A 17,562-nucleotide genomic window follows, 5' to 3' on the forward strand; every position below is an offset into this window, starting at 1 on the left:
TGTAAGCCAGGTAGTATGCTGTTTTGTTTGATCATCTTAATTAGACTCTCCTAATAATCCCATGTAGGGGGGTACTGTTGCTGCCCTCCCTTTTACAGGTAGGAAATGGAGGCACAAATGGGGTCAGTTACTTGCCCAGGGCCACAGAGCTGGCAGCTGGCATTGGAGCCCAGGGCTCTCTTTGCCGTCTGGTTAGTTTTCCTGATGGCTGTCAGCTGTGTGGGGGTTGTTGCATGGTTTCGATGACGATAACATGGCACACATACTCCTCTGTCGTTCTGAGTCACAGAGTGCACTTTAATCTCCTTGAATCAGAAGATACTACAAAAATATAAGTAACTCAGAGTTATCATTTCTTATTAATTCATTGTAACACCTTGCCAAGAATCTCTGATGTTTGTCTTCTGGATATCTAGAATACAACCAAGAACTAGGAAATGTAACCAAAAGGGGCCCTGAGCAGAATACCTGCCACAAAGCCAGATCGAGGTTGGCAGGAGTGACTACTAGATGCCAACACAGTGATGATGAAGAAGAGGTCACCCGACAGTGAGGGACAGGTTTGCTGGTCTCACCAGGCCTCACGGCGTAGCTGCTGAGGGTTTTGCTTTATATCAGCAATAGTAGTAGTTTATACCAATGACCACTGGGCATTTTTAGTTTATTCTGTATAAGAGATGACATCATTTTAGAAATATTTACACCAACATCAAGAGAAGAAAACATTAGTAAGCAGTGAGGTTTGGCATTTGCCAAATGCCTTGATTATTCTAACTAATGAAGTATAATTGCAGCAACAAACAGGGTATTCTGAAGTGCATAGTTAGTAACAGCAATTGACTTAATAATAATAGGGTTTAATTACAATAGCAAAGGCATGGAAAAGTTAAAGTGGCAAATAATCCAAACCCACTTCACGTTGGCTTTCAGTGTGCGTTGCATGCACGCCAGGTGCCGCGTCTCCCTGCAGGAGTGATGGCCCTCCCCGACAGCTGCCATGGAGAAACCGGAGAGACCGCACAAGAAAGGCACCTGTCCTTGTTTTCGCTGCTCTTCCATTGCCGTTTTCCTTTCGCTTTCATTTACTTCGTGTGTTTGTTTAGCTGTTGTTTTTGCTCTTGTTTTACAGTCAGTATTTGTTTAGATTTACCAAAGTATTTCCTTTTTTTTTTAGTTCATCTTTCTTTATATCTCAGACCTTCTTTTTGGACTCACTTTCTTTAAGGTCATACTTGAGAAGTTTAGCATTTCTTGAGGACCCATTAGTAATAATTGAAAATGTCTTTATTTTGCTTTTGATCTTGAAGATATTTTCACTGGATGTAAAATTCTAGTTTGGCAGTTTATCAACATTTTTGACATAGTTTTTCATTGTCTGGCTTCTGGCTTCTGTTATTGCTGTTGAAAATCCTGTCAGTCCACATGTTGATTATTTATAGGTAATCTAATTTTTTGTAACCCCTTTTAAGATCTTCTCAGAGTTTGTTGTTCTAAAAATTCACTATGATAAGACTAGGCGTTGTCTTCTTGGGATTCAAAGCTTGGGATTCCAGCTTGGGATTCAAAGAGGCGAGGATATCTTTTATCAGTTGTTAAATTCTCTTTAAAGATTGTCTTTATCCTGTTTTTTTTTTCCCCTTTTCTTCTGTTCTGCTGCCTCTTCTTCCTCCCCCTTTTTTCTTGCTGGAATTTGATCAGCTACATTATAAACTTTTTTTTTTCTTGAGATTTTATTTATTTATTTTTAGAGAGAGGGGATGGGAGGGAGAAAGCAAGGGAAAGAAACATCAATGTGTGGTTGCCTCTCTCACCCCTGCCTACTGGGGACCTGGCTTGCAACTCAGGCATGTGCCCTGACTGGGAATTGAACCAGCAACCTTTTGGTTCACAGGACAACACTCAATCCACTGAGCCACACCAGCCAGGGCCTACATTCTGAACTTTTTATGCTAACCAACATGTTTGGTAATTTCTTTTATATTTACTATTCTTAGTAAAGGATATGCACAATTTCTTTGGGCCTTTTTTACAGTTCCATTTTTCTTTCTTTGGCTTTGTCTAAGCTGCTGTTTAACTTGTTTCCTTAGTCTTTTTTTTTTTTAACCTTTTTTTATTGTGAAATAAAACATATCAAGAAAAATACCTGAAACAAAAATAAACAGTGAAATGGTTTTTCTAGATAACAGCTGTGTATTCTAAAACTAGGTCAAGAGCAAAATTGCTACTACCCCAGGAGTCCCCCTTGTGGCCCTTATAGTCAGGGTTCCCTCGTCCCCTCTAAGGGTTGCCATTGTCCTGATTTCCTGGTATTTACTTTCTTGTTTTTCTTTATACTTTTACTACTCAAGCATGCGCTGTAATACGGTGTTCCTTCTTTTTAAATTTAATGTAACTGAACCATCAAGTATGTATTCTTTTGTGTCTGGCTTCTTTCTCCCAGCTCTGTGTCTGTGAGATTTACCTGTGTGGTTTGTGACTGTCACTCACTGCTGCACAGTCGTCTACTGTGTAAGTAATGTCACCCCTTATTTATCTGTCCAAATGCTGGTGGACATTTGGGTTGATCGCAGTGCGGGGCTCTTACAAAGACCGCTGCATTCAGTGTTGCTGGGCATGTTTATCTGAGTGGGGTCCTGGGTCTTGGAGTTCGTACATATGTCTTTTACATTTTTGTAGGTAATGCCCAATTGTTCCTAAGGTGGTTTTAACTAACTTATCTTCATTAGTGAATGAGAATATGCATTGTTTCCAGTTGGTTTTTGTTTGTTTTTTTAACAGTGGACTGACTTCATTCCCCTTACTCTTCTCACTCACCCATCTGCGGTCTACCTGACAGCTATGGAGTGGCCACACATGAGCAGACAGACGTCAGGGGCCCACAGGCCTGGGCGCAGCCATTCTGCCACTGCTGTGAGGGGACTGTGGCAGCATATGCCAGCGTCGGAGACTCGGGCTCTGATCCCAGCCCTGGGGTCTTCTCATCTCTCCAGCCACTCACCCCTAGATGGCCCAAGACCAGGGAGCTCAGGGAGAGCCAGGGTGGGGACAGGCCCAGGTTCTGGACCTGAGTTCTGGTCAAATGGGCCGAGAAGTCCAGCTGGAGAGAGGGACCCCCTCACAGTGGGACTCCATGGGAGGTGATGATGATCCTGAGCTCCCCTCCCCACCACTGCCACCAGCCCTGGGTGGTGGGTTTGATGCCCCATGACCCTCCCCACAATATCCAGGTGCTTGTTAATTTATTTTTATTTCTATTTTTGTTTTATTTTTAAAAAATATTTATTTATTTTTGAGAGAAGGAAGGGAGGGAGAAAGAGGGAGAGAAACGTCAATGTGTGGGTGCCTCTCACGTGGCCCCCACTGGCGACCTGGCCTGCAACCCAGGCATATAACCTGACTGGGAATTGAACTGGTGCCCTTTGGTTTGCAGCCCGTGCTCAATCTACTGAGCTACACCAGCCAGGGCTAATTTATTTTTAAAATAAAAGGAAATGGAAAAGCTAATAAACCAAGAACCCAGTCTGTACTGGCACTGCTGAGGTTCCATTATTGCTTTAGACCCTCGTGGTCTGGCCAGAAAGGAGTTCCCACCTACAGTGGCCCAAAGGGAAGAGAGTATTTAGCACCAGGGACACAGGGCTCCTGTCCCCACTGGGCTAGGCCCCTCTAGGAGAGGGCGTGGCTGTGCCTGCCTACAGCTGCAAGGCCACTTTGACCAGGGCCCCGCCTGCTATCTGGACCCTCACCTCTTTTCAAAGGGAAGGTATGAAAGAACAGGAAACCCAGTCTTGGGACAGGGTTTCACTACCAGCTCCCCCACCCCCACCCAGACTTGCTAAGGCCACAGTGGGGCTAGCAGGGGACATGGCCACAGCGCCTATCAGAAACCCTGGTGTCCATGACGGTGTGGGAACTCATGGGTGTCCTGGCCTAGAGCCCACTGGGGGAGATCAACTTTTTTAAGGACACTGTGAGTCAGCTCTGAAGATCTGCCAGGCACTGTTACTGGAGATTAGAAATAGCAAGGAGCAGGGGAAATGGGGAGGAGGGGACCCTGAGGATGTCATGGAAACTCAGAGATAAGGGATTCAGGAGAAGGAAAGAGCTACAGTAAAGCAGGAGCCTGGTAGGCCTGGCCACAGAGCTGGGAGCCAGACTGGAAGCTTTCTTCTCCCAGGGAGCGGGGAGCAGCCCCCTTACCTCTCCAGGGAACTGCAGGGGCCTCTGAGGGGCATCTGTAGGCTCCGGCTAGTGCTGCTCCTGCTGCAGCCCTGAACTCAGCCAGGCCGGGCACTGCCCCCTCCGGCCCCATGTTCAGAAGCGGTTCTGCTAATTTAACCTCCCACCAAGATTATATGAGAATCGCTTTGTCTTACATCCTCTTCAATATCTGGTGCTATCAGATGTTTGAATTTTAGTCATCCTGATGCGTATGTAGCAATATTTCATTGTGGTTTTAATTTGCACATTGCATTAGAACAGTAAATCAGTTTATGGGGAGTTGACTTCTTTATAATAATGGGTTTTTTAGTCTAAGTATTAATTTAGATCTTTAATTTCTCTTAATGGTGCATTTATAGTGTCTGTGATGTTTTTATTCTTTTTTTTAAATTAAAATGATGGTTTTTAATGGAAACCAGAGATATGGTTTCAATTACATTGTCCGACACAAAAAAACCTGTGGAAAATCAGGAGTTGGAAGGTTACAAAATAATGAGGGTAACACTGGGTTTAAAAGAAAAGCTGTTCCAGAACCTCACAGGCTAATATAGCCTCTCCCTGTAGTCCTGTCTTGGGTCACCCCTGGAGCCCATCTTGCCAGGGGCAGAGCCACCTTTGTCCCCACCATCCCAGCCCCCATGGTCCCTGCTTCGTACTCAGTAGCTGCCCTGATCATAGCCTCCTCTGCCACAACAATCATCTCCACAGCTGCCCCCCATACTATAGCCTCCTAGTCCGCCTCCTGGGCCATCTCGTCTAGGGGCCTTACAGTGGTTGCATTCATTCCTCTAAGAGAAGTTCATGTTCTCACATGTAGGAGTAGGACACTTCTAGTCCCCAGCTTGCTGCTGCCCTCTGCTGCCACCATCTCCACCGGGAATCCTTCCCAGCCACCGCCACCACTGCCATTACCTCCATAGCCTCCACGGCCCGTGGGTCTTCCTTGCCCTCAGCCTCCGTGACCATTGCCACCATCCTGGTTGAAATCTGCTCACCGAGTAGCAAATGAGACCTTGATAGGACTCCCAGAGAATTGTTTGCCATCAAACCCTCAATAGCTGCTTTAGCAGAAGGTGGGCCATCAAATGATACCGCTGCCTCTCCCTGCAGCTTGCCTCTGTCCCTATGTGTACAGTTTAATCATGGGCTGCTCTCTTTTCCTTTTTGTGTTTATTACACCCATCTGCTTGAAGTAACCGGCCACAGGCTCAGTTGTAACATTCTCGTCCAGGCCTTGTATGAAGATGGTGGTGGTATCCGAATTACCCTGTTCAGAGTCATGATGTGACCCTTGGTCCCCAGAGCCACCAAATCTGTTGACGCTACGATAGTCACTTCTTCCCATGCCACGTCTGACTCCACAGCCACCTCCATGACCTTGGGGTTCAAAGCCACTACTGCTGTGGTGGTAACCACCACCCAGGCCTCATCCACCACGGTCCTGCTGGCCTCTCCCGTAGTCACTGCCACCACCACCACTCTGATTCTGATCTCCATCACCTCTGCCACTGCCGCCTCCAGCCATGGAGCACTGATCCTGGCCATAGTTGCTCTCAGCACCCCCTCTACCACCTCTGCTGCTACGGTTACACTGTTCTGCTGTCCGTAGCCCTGAGGAGGATCGCAGGAGCTTTGTTGCTGTCCGTTGCTCAGCTCTGTTTACCATAGCCAGGCTGCTGATCACAGCCCCACTCAGGCTGCGCCTAGTTGCTGCTCTGAGAACTGCTACCGTTAACTTCCCAGGTGCTGCTAGGAGCTGGCTGCTGGCCATTTTCAGGGCAGGACTGCTGCCTATAAGATGTCTGAGAACTCTGGCCACTACCATAGCCACCAGCTGAGCCATATCCCTGTGGAACTGACAGTGCCATAGCCTGTGCTCAGGGTCTGTCCATAGCCTGAAGTGTCCCCTGACTGGCTGTAGCCACTGTAACTCTGCCGTCCATTGGGCTGATTGCTCTGCTGGGAACAACCCTGCCCAGGCTGGGTGAGGTAGGACCCTTAGCTTTGGGTTGCTTGTCGGGAAGAGTTGTTCGAGGCCCTGTCTGTCGGCACCTGCACACACAGGCTGACAGGCAACAATATTCTAATGCCACGGAGTACTGACAACTCGACTGAGCCGATTTTGAAAACATAATTTTTAAATTGTTATTTACTTATTTAAAAAATTTTATTTACTTATTTTTTATATAGGGGAAGGAAGTAAGAAAAAGAGGGACAGAAACATCAATGGGTGCTTGCCTCTTTTGCGCCCCATACTGGGGACCCGGCCCGCACCCCAGGCATGTGTCCTTACTGGGAATCAAACTGGCAACCCTTTGATTCACAGGCCAGCACTCAACTACTTAGCCACACCAGCCAGGGTGATTTTTTTATTGTATTATAAATTAAGACCTAAAAATGTTTGTGTTTCTTCCTGGTATATAGAAATGTAGTTGATTTTTATATTTTTCTTACATTAAGGAACCTTACTAAACTCACTTCTTCTGGATTCCTGTGTACACTATTATGTCATCTGTGATATAACAATATTATTTCCTTCTAGTCCTTACACTTTTTATTTGTTTTCTTGCCTTGATGTGCTGGCGCTGGTTGCAGTGTAGTGCTCAGCAGAAGAGGTGACAGCAGGTGTCCTTGCCTCATTCCCTGTCTCAGAATGACAGCTTTCAGCATTTTTGTATTACATGTATCTGGAATGGGTTTGTTTGTAGATCCCTTTACTAGATTAAATACATTTAGTTCTGTTCTTGGTTTGTTAAGAGGTGTTTTTTTTTTAAAAGAAATCATAGATGGTTGAATTTTTTCAAGTGCCTTTTCTGCATTTCTAGAGATGACTGTGTAGTTTTTCTCCTTTATTCTGTTGCTGTGAAATACATTGACTTTTGAATTCCTAGAATAAATCTAACTTGGTGATGGTGTTATATTCTCTTTATAAATCGAATTTATTTTGCTAATGATTTTTAGAGAATTTTTTAAAAAATCTTTATGAGTGATGTTGGCTTATCATTTTTCTTTCTGGAAATGACCTTGTCAAAACTGGATAAGAAGGTTAGGCTGGCCTCGTACGAGTTAGGGCTGTTCCTCATCTTTGTGTTCTCTGGAAGAGTTTATGTAAGGTTATACTTTCCTTTCCTTACATGTTTGATTAGAATCTAGTGAAGCCATCTGGAGTTTTCTTCTAAGGGAAGTTTTTACATTATGGATACAATTTTTAAAATAGTTTCAGGCTATTCGTGTTTTTTTATTTCTCCACGTCTGTGTTGATAAATTATATTTTTCATCTAAATCTGTCTTATCAAAACTGTAAGTTACAGGCATAAACTTGTTTACAGTATCCACTGACAGTGTTTTCCCCTATCTGATGGTTATGTAGGGATGGCTTCTTTTTCATTCTTGACATTCTTGCTTATTTGTGCTTCTCTCTTTTTTCTTCATTACTCTTTCTGTGGGTTTATCAATTTTATTAGTCTCTTCAAAGACCCAACTTTTGACTTTGTTGATCTTTATTGTGTATGTTTTATTTCATTGATTTCTGCTCTTTCTCTGTTCTTTTCTTCTAGTCTCTTGGGTATAGTTTGCTGGTCCCTATGTATTCCGTAGTCTACTTTAATGGCAGCCTGCCATTCCACTCCCCTGAAACCGATCAGGTTGGTGGCGTTCTTGTTTTCTGATCCAGTGGACATGTATTTGGACTCTGTTATTCTAGCTCTCAAAAACGTCTGCGCAGTTCCTACAGAAGACATTCTCTTCTGAGTCTTCACGCCTTCACAGTCTCCTGCTTCCTATCTTAGTGCTCTTTCCTCGTTTCCCTTTTCTGATCTCTTTTCTACCAGACACATAAATATTGACATGACTCAGGCTTGGTCTCTTCTGTCTCGACCCCAGGGTTTGCAAATTCAGATGCCTATGAGCTCCAGATAGGACATGCTAATGAATGATGTAGAGCTATTATATTTTGGATGCATAGGATTATTCCTAAATTTCAAAGAAGTATGCTTCCTGCCTTTTTTCTTTAAACACAAGGCCTCTGTGGTCTATCTCTCATTTTCCTAGTTTGGAGAGAGACACGGATCCTGAAAAATACTTCTTTGTATTAGAAAATGGTGGTGTACAAAGACAGGGATAAATGGAGAATGACAGTCGGCTTCAGTGTTGATAAGACATTATGGTGAAGCTGCTGTACAGTTCAAGCCAAGTGTTGCCAGATTGTTCAGTTCTTTAAAGAGAAACTTGGAATATGGATTTTTAAAAATGTGAACTCTACTAATTTTAACATTCTGGCACAAGTTTTTAAATATGTGGAGACAAAAAAAAGTTAAACACGTCTGTGTGTCAGCAGATGGGCCCATGGACCACTAATTTATGGCCTCTGATCTGCGTTACTTCTCTGATTCACATCCTTTTTTTTTTTTTTGAGAACTGATTATTTTATTTTTTACATTTAAAAAAAATATTTTATTTTTTATTCTAGAGAGGGGAAGGGAGGTAGAAAGAGAGGGTGGGAAATGTCAGTGTGGGAGAGAAACATCGATTGGTTGCCTTCAGCATGCACTCTGGGGACGGAACCTGCAGCCCAGGGATGTGCCCTGACCAGGATTGAACCAGCAACCTTTTGCTATTTTTATAATCTTTAAATTAAAGTATAGCTGGCATACTATTATATACCTTACAGTGACACCATGCAAAGTTATTATGATATCATTGATTATATTCCTGTGCTGTGCACTGCATCTCTGTGGCGTATTTGTTTTATAACTGGGATTTTGTGCCTCTTATTCCCCTTCCCCCTTTTCATCCATCCTCCCACCCCTGTTGCCACTGGCAATCATCAGGTTTTGTTTTTTGTTTTTTTTGCTTTGTTTTTTAGTGCCAAGTGTTTATCCCCCCTCACCCCCCAGGTAGGACTGCTCACATACACAGCACACACAAGCCTTGGCACCAGGGCTGAGAACCAAACTCCTGGCCTCTGGGGAGGACAAGGCTCTCTCCCCGTCCCTGGCCCCATGGTGCAAGATGGAGGAGGAGGATGGCTTCTCTTTCCTGCCTTCACTGGGGACTGAGGGGACCCACGAGCAAACTCCACCCCTTCCACTTCTCAGCCAAGGAGAAGCCACTTTGGTGACATGTTTCATTCCAATTATTATAGTAAGTGGAGAAGGGACTGGCCTTGTCCCAGCCATTACAAAGTAAGATGTAAATGGTAAAGGAGTACAGTTTGGATTAGGCCACAGGAAGGGGCAGGTAATACCCTCAGAAGCATGTGTGGGTGGGGAGAGCAGTTACTGGGCATCTAAGCTTCGTAGCGCTTGGCGTAGCAGGAAGAGTAGGGGAGATGGTTGGGGCTTATTTGGCATTGATGATGTGCTCAAATGCAGGCTCGAGGGACGCACCACCCACAAGGAAGCCATCCGCATCGGGCTGGCTTGCCAGCTCCTTGCAGGTTGCCGCAGTCAGAACCTTCATAAATGATGTGGGTGCTCTGAGCCACTGCATCAGAGACATCGGCCTTACACCACCCCCAGAGCTTTTCCTGCACTTCCTGGGCCTGTTGGGTTGTTGCGTTCTTGCCGGTACCAATGGCCCACACAGCCTCATAGGCCAGAGCAACCTTGCTCCAGTCCTTCATGTTGTCTACGATGACCTTGGTTTGTTCGAAAACGACCTTTTCAGTGATGACAGCCTCTCTCTCATCTAGCTTCTCCCCAATGCAGGTGATCGCCCCAAGTCTCCTGGCCAGGGCACGGGCCACTTTTTGCCCAGTCAGCTCATCTGACTCCCCAAAGATGTGCCTTCTGTCTGAGTGCCCCAGGACTACACTACCCACATGGCTCCATAGACTTTGATCATCCTGGGCTGATCTCCCCAGGGAAGGTGCCATCAGTCACTTTGTAGCAGTTCTGGGCAGCCGTAGCCATCTTGGGATCTAGCTTCTGTCTGCCGAAGTCAGTGTAGGTGGTGGGGAGTGTGCAAACCACCTTGGTGTTGGCTGGCACCTCGGCCACGTTCAGGATGTAGAGGAGTTCCCCCAGACTTGTCTTCCTCTCATTCATCCCCCCCCACCGAAAACAGAGGGTGCCGTGGTGCTGGAGCCGACACCCTGAAGGTCAGGATCAGCTCATCAGTTTGTTCATTGTACCTGTTGAGTCTGCTTTTGTTTTGTTTTCTGTTTATTCATTTTTTAAAAGATTTATTTATTTATTTATTTTAGAGAGATGGGGAAGGGAAGGAGAAAGAGAGAGAGTGAAACATCAGTGTGTGGTTGCCTCTAGCACACCCCATTCTGAGGATATGGCCTGCAGCCTAGGCATGTGCCCTGACTGGGAATCAAACCAGCAATGCTTTGGTTCACAGGCCTGTGCTCAGTCCACTGAGCTACACCAGCCAGGGCTGTTTTTTGTTTAAATTCCACATGAAGTCAAATCATACAGTATTTGTCTTTGATTTGACTTCACTTAGCATAATACCTTCTAGATCCATCCGTGCTGTCACAAATGGCAAGATGTCATTCTTTTTTATTGCTGAGTCCATTGCATGTGTGTATCATACACAGATACATCTGTCACATCTTTAAACATTCATCTATCAATGGACAACTTGCTTCCATATCTTGGCAAATTGTAAATAATGCTGCAATAAGCATAGTGATGCATTTATCTTTTTGAATGAGTGTTTTTGTTTTCTTCGGAATAAATACCTAAAAGTGGAATTGCTGGGTTGTCTGATACTTCTGTTTTTAATTTTTTGTAATCTCCAGCCTCTTATTAAATGTATCCTCGTCTACTTTACATTTCCCCTGGAATGTCTAATAGTCATCTCAAACTTAACACATTCCTAGCAGAACTTGATTGTTTCCCCAAGCCTATTATCCCTAGTCTTCTCTGCCTTTAAGATTAAGATTAGGGATACATCCTTGCCCTAAGGGTTGTCCAGCAGAAGAGAGATGATTGAAAGTCAAGACACAAACCGGCAGTTATATATATGATAGTACGTTATGTTACTTGAACAGCAAAATACAGGGTCTGGCACAAATAACGCCCCTCTTTATTTACAAAATCATAAGCATGTAATTCTATAACATAACAACATCACACTCAAGCACATCATATGACATTTTAGGTGAAATGTTCAAATTAAAACTTTAAATTATTATGCCCATATTATTATACTACCAGCCACACTCAAGCAGGTGTTAACTTCTGCCAGACTCTGTATATGGAAATTCAAAGAAATGTTTATAGAAATCAGGAAATGACACAGCACACTGCCAGATAGTGGTAGGGGTTTCCAGATCCCCTTGAGTTACCCATGATGATACACAACTGTGGATAAATCCCCTGTACAAAATAGGGGTTTTGCCATGTTTTAGTAGCTATTATTTTGCCTTTCTTCTGGGGATATGAGGATGGAGATATTAAATATGCTTCTGGTCCATGACTCATGTCTGATTTTTTTCTGGAGTATCTGGCTATAGATTTCCTTGCTTAACAGGTACAAATAATTGGTGCAATAAATACTGAATGAAGTGAAGGTCATTTTCCCAAGAGCATCCTGCTGCAGGCCCAGGCTTTAGGCTTGCCAGAGGTCTGCTTCCTTTCTTCAGCATTAACACTTTCCTTCCCATTTAGGAAGTATTACAAGTGCTGTCTCTAAAATAGATTTTGCACCTGGCTGGTGTAGCTCAGTGGATTGAACTTGGGCTGCGAACCAAAGCATTGCAGGTTCGATTCCCAGTCAGGGCACATGCCTGGGTTGCAGGCCACGGCCCCCGGCAATCACACATTGATGTTTCTCTCTCTTTCTCCCTCCCTTCCCTCTCTAAAAATAAATAAACAAAATCTTTTTTAAAAAGTTAAAAAAAATAGATTTTGCATTCATTCACTCTGTATCTCTAGTCCAAGCCTCAAGTATCTCTCACCTGGATCTTTTTTTTTTTTTTAACATTTTCTGTTTTATTTTTTATTTTAAAGATTTTACTTATTTTTAGACAGAGGGAAGGGAAGGAGGAAGAGAGAGAGAGAAACATCAATGTGTGGTTGCCTCTTGTGTGCCCCCCACTAGGGACCTGGCCCGCAACCAAGGCATGTGTCCTGACTGGGAATTGAACCAGCTACCCTTTGGTTCACAGGGTGGCACTTGATCCACTGAGCCATACCAGCCAGGGCTGGATCTTTGCAATAGTCTCCTGACTGGCCTTCCTGCTTGGACTCTTGTGTCCCTGCAATCTCTTCTCCATACCAAAGCCATCTTTTAAAAATGTAAATCAGTCCAGATCGTGTCAGTCCTCTCTTTAAAACCCTTCTGTGGCTTCAAATAAAATCAAGATGTTTTAATTATTTACACGTTCCTAAGGACTTATATGCTCTGGCCTCTCTCACATCTGAATTTTTCTCCTTCTAGTCTCTTCCCATCCTTCTCATTAATTTCCAGCCTCATTGGGCCTTCATTCTGTTGCTTGAATGGGACAAGCTCATTCCTGTCTCAGAGTCCTGGTCTAAATTTAATTGATACATAAATGCCACAGACGAGGGGTGCTCCTTAGTTAACCTGTACTAGCCCACATGGTACCAGATCAGTCTTTACTCTCTGCTGCCATCATGGGGTCATTTAAAGAACCACTGGCTTTGGAGAAATTAATCAGCTCTGGACTTTTAAGAATCCTGCATAGCACTAGCCCATGTGGTTCAGTTGGTTGGAGCATTGTCAGTTGGTTGGGGCATCATCCCAAAGAATTGTGGGTTTGATCCCTGGTCATATGGGAAGGCATCCAATTACTGCTTCTCTCTGATATCAATGTATCTCTCCCTTCCTCTCTAAAAGCAATGAAAAAATGTCCTTGGGTGATAATAAAAAAAAATAATTCTGCATAAAGGTTAGAGTAATTTTCCAGGTGTTCTTTATATTATTTGTGCTTTATAAGTTATATACAAATCATATATCATTTCAATGTATCACATAAAAGCATAAGAGAAAATAAAATATAAAAATTAATACTACATAAGCCCTGGCTGGCGTAGCTCAGTGGATTGAACTTGGGCTGCGAACCAAAGCATCACAGGTTTGATTCCCAGTCAGGGCACATGCCTGGGTTGCAGGCCACGGCCCCCAGCAACCACACATTGATGTTTCTCTCTCTCTTTCTCCCTCCCTTCCCTCTCTAAAAATAAATAAAATCTTTTTAAAAATCTTAAAAAGATTAAAAAAATGAATACTACATAGCATATAACCATAAATATGTTAAAAATAAAAGTATTTTTAGATGCAAAGAGAACAAGTCTGGAGGAAAAAATATCAATGTTAATAGTGGTTATTTCTGGGTTGTGAAGTTTAGATATGTTTTTTATTTGTGTATAATTATATGTTGTTTGCAATAAATATGCAGTGCTTAATTTTATTTATTTTAAATATTCACCTGAAGATTTGTTTATTGATTTTAGAGGGAGGAAAGGAGGGGGGCAATCATTGATGTGAGAGAGAAAGTTTGATCAGTTGCCTCCCGTACACACCCTGAATCCACAACCCAGGTATGTGCCCTGCCCTGCAGCCTTTCGGTGTCTGGGACTACAGTCCAACCAACTGGCCCGCCCAGCCAGGACTGCAGTGCTTTATTGGAAAAAAAGAACCCTGAAGCTAAAATGGATTAGCCACTGACCCTCAGGAAAGAGTATTTCTAAACCAGTGCTAAGTGAATCACTGAAACATGGAAAAAAGAGTTAGAAATTTTGTCTGTAGTGACTGATGGCATAATTCATTTAAAATTTTTACTTTTGTATATATAGTAATGTAATGTCTGTAATACATTAGTACAGAACTCTGTATACATATGCATATATGTTGTTTATGTCCCAAACATTTTTTATGAGTTGACCAATAAAAAAAATAGACTACTGAATTAAATAGTGCTAATAAAGTTAAAAATATGTCTTTTCTCATTAAGGGTTCCATTGTTTTCCATGAGTAGTAAGTGATACCAAGACAAAAATATGTTGGAAAGCAAAAGGGGTAAATATGTGAGAAATAAAGATTGGATATCTTGTTAATTAAGCCAAATTGACTCTGATAGAGGCATTATTCTTTCAATTACACATTTAGCATAAAGTGGGTACCTGTGGCAATCATAATCACTTGGATTTCTAAGAGAAAGCCTGAGTTGTAATACACTGGATCTTAAGCACAGTCCAGAAACAATATTATAAAGACAACTTATCTCTCTGCCCACCTATCTAGTTAATTACTTAACGTATGTTAGATGGTGGAACCTCACTGGAAAGATGTGCAGAGATTCAGTGTTAGGAATTCACAGTGAGTATTGTGTCACATTAGCAGGCTAAATGTTAGAAGTGGAGATTTGTAGCTTTTTATTAGAGCTGGTATTACAGGAGGAGGGAATTACTCAATAAAAAAGGCAATTTGGCCACATCCAGATGAATTATTAGAGAACAGACCCATTAGTCAGTTTCTTGTAGGTCTTTTTGACCCTGGCTGAGCCCCAAGAAGTAGACATATTAAAGATCAAACTGGCTTGCTTTCATTTGAGGATATGGAAGTAGCCCTCATTGATAAAACAGTGCCTGAGAAGGGAAATCCCAAGGCTTTTGTGAGTTAAACCATGGTTTACTTAGCATTGAAGTTGAGGGCAAAGGCCTTCCTGGATTTTGCTTTTAACAGCAGTTCTTTGAGATCCTGGTTGTTTCTTCTCTGTGATACTGTTCACCTCAACAATAAAATATCCCTCCCTGGATTACATGTAACATTTTGTTTAAGCCACTCCTTTGGTGTTTACCGTGCAGTTTCTAAGGGTGTAAGCTTGCGTGTGTTGTACTCTACCTAAGAGGTTGTAATCCATAAGGCAGGTTCCCTCTCTTACACAACTTCATACCCTAAGGCGCGTGGTGCAGTGCCTAGCACACTGGCACTGCGGTCGTGAGAGAACCGAGTTGCCTGGCGCAGGGCTCTCCACTGCTAACGTTCTGGGCCGATGATCTGTTGTTGTGGGGGGCGATCCTGTACGAGGCACGATGTTTGTCAGCATTCTGGCTTCGAGTCACCGGTGCCCTCGCCCCCAGGTTGTGACACCAGCATTTCTCCAAACGTTGCCGAACGTACTGGGTGTGTGTGTGTGTGTGTGTGTGTGTGTGCGCGCGCGCGCGTGCAAAGTCAGTCTTAGTTGAAAAATACTGTTCTAGAGATTGGGAAGTTTAGGTTCTAGTCCTGACTTTGCCATTCTCTCTCCATGTATAAGCGAACTGCTTGACCTTAAATTGGGCTTAAATTTCTTCTTTTTGAAAGTGAGGATTGGGATTTATTGGGTACCTTATAGGGAACCTTTACCTAATGTCAATTTTGTATGTAGAAATTTCTGAGGATAACTTCCTTAGCTTCCTTAGATAAGTTAGAGAAAAGCTTTTAGCATTTTCTCTAACTTATCTATTATCTCGAAAAGATTAGAACTGTACTCCTAAAACTAATACAGAATAATATTGTCTGTAAACTGTAATTGAATACTAAAATTAGCCCTGGCCTGGTGGTTCAGTTGGTTGGAGTGTCATCCTATACACCAAGAGTTGTCAGTTTCGCTTTCTGGTCAGGGTACATACCTAGGTTGTGGGTTTGGTCCTTGGTCGGGGTGTGTAGGAGAGGCAGCCGATCCATGTGTCTCTCTCTCATCGATGTTCTCCCTCTCTCTCCCTTCCTTTCTCTCTAAAATCAATAAACATATCCTAGGGTGAGGATTTTCTTTTAAAAAGAACAGAAAATTAAAAAAAAAGATTAAAACTAGACTAGTTAATATACAAAGTTATTTTCATCTCTTAAGGTCTAAGGATTTTAGCTTATGCTCAGTATATGTATTTTTTTCTTGTGTGACTAACATTTGTGGCCATAAAATGCTGGGAAAGTATTTTGTACTGCCAGGCCTTATTCTAATGACAGGTACCACTTATTTATATTAGTGTTGTATTGCCTACCCCTTTTTAGAAATAAGACTTTATGACGAGGTAAATGAGTCCAGTCACTAACTAGCACGCGTGTCAGAGAGTCCAGATGGTGGAAGGAGTATGTTTATTGTCTGGCACTCTGCTCCTGAGCCTTTTTCTTGTCATCGTTATTAGCCTTTTAAAACCAGTGTGTTTCTTCTTCATTTTTGTGAGTCCTCTCCTGAGGATATGTTCACTGATTCTTTTTTTTTTTTTAGAGAAAGGGGAAGGGAGAAAGACAAACAACCGAACCACCTGCCAGGGCCACAACCGGCATGGTTCACATGGCTGTGCCACTGCGTGTCCTGGTCTCTTCTGCGTCAGCTGGTCCCTATTTACGGGCCGCTCATGTTTCCGGCTCTGGAGTTTGGGCCCTCCGTGACCTTCGTTTCAGTTGCTGCTTCACGGAGTCCATCGCATTTCTTAGTCTACGCTGATCCTTAGCTTTGAACTGAAATCCGGTCAGCTTTGGGCAGTTAGGGATGTTCCACTCAGACTTTTTTTGCCACAGCATCACGTTCGACTTGGTACCATGCTAGGGTGTGAACTGTGGCCCTGTTTTTCCCTCTGTTGCAGGTGAATTTGGAAGGCAAAGCCAGTCCTCTGTCACTCCTTCAGATGGCCTCCCCAAGTGGCTTCTGTGTCTTGGTTCGCTTGCCCAAGCTGATCTGTGGCGGAAGAACACTACCAAAAACACTATTGAATATTTTGGCAGATGGCAGTATTTTAAAAGTTGGAGTAGGATGTTCAGAAGATGCCAGCAAGCTTCTGCAGGATTATGGCCTTGTTGTTAAAGGGTGCCTGGACCTCCGATACCTAGCCGTGAGGCAGAGGTATGGTTTGTACGAATGTTCTGGGGTTCTTGTAGCTGTGGGGCAGATACTGTAGCAAGATTTGTAGATGAACAAAAGTTAATAATGAAGCATCTACAATTCACTACAAGCCTAGAGGCTTCCGAGATGCCTATTGAGTTTGTGAGGAAATATTCCAACTTCTGAGAAAACTTTAGTTAATTAGAATTGGTCTTTTTATTTTTACTTCTATTTTTATTTATAAAAGTATTCTTTTTTTTTTTAATCCTCACCTGAGGATATGTTGATTGATTTTAGAGAGAGAGAGGAAGGGAAAGGCAGCGAGAGAAACATTGATATGAAAGAGAAGAATCATTGATCAGTTGCCTCTCACACGCACTGTGACCAGGGATTGAACCCACAACCCAGGTATGCGCCCTGACTAGGGACTGAACCCGCAGCCTTTTGGTGTATAGGACGATGCTCCAACTAACTGAGCCACCCAGCCAGGGCTAGAATTGGTCTTTGTAAATGAAACATTTAATATACTCTCTCCATAAGCTACAGTTTATAAACTAATG

At 43.1% G+C, this 17,562-nt stretch overlaps 1 protein-coding gene and 2 pseudogenes across 4 annotated transcripts in view; 1 reads left to right on the top strand and 2 right to left on the bottom strand.

Annotated features, from left to right (window-relative positions):
* The window catches only part of EXD2 (exonuclease 3'-5' domain containing 2), a 41,129-nt gene that overhangs the window by 7,179 nt on the left and 16,388 nt on the right, over positions 1-17,562 (top strand). For all 4 annotated transcript variants that reach the window (XM_045823139.1, XM_045823141.1, XM_045823140.1 and 1 more), the window contains one exon: positions 16,767-17,023. In XM_045823139.1, the coding sequence (XP_045679095.1) occupies positions 16,767-17,023 (257 nt within the window). The remainder of the gene's footprint in view (positions 1-16,766; positions 17,024-17,562) is intronic.
* Positions 4,764-7,961, bottom strand: LOC123808363 (annotated as a pseudogene).
* LOC123808365 lies at positions 9,562-12,651 on the bottom strand (annotated as a pseudogene).

This window comes from Phyllostomus hastatus, unplaced genomic scaffold (genome assembly GCF_019186645.2).
Source record: "Phyllostomus hastatus isolate PE091 unplaced genomic scaffold, TTU_PhHast_1.1 phas_scaffold_501, whole genome shotgun sequence".
Lineage (NCBI taxonomy): Eukaryota > Metazoa > Chordata > Mammalia > Chiroptera > Phyllostomidae > Phyllostomus > Phyllostomus hastatus.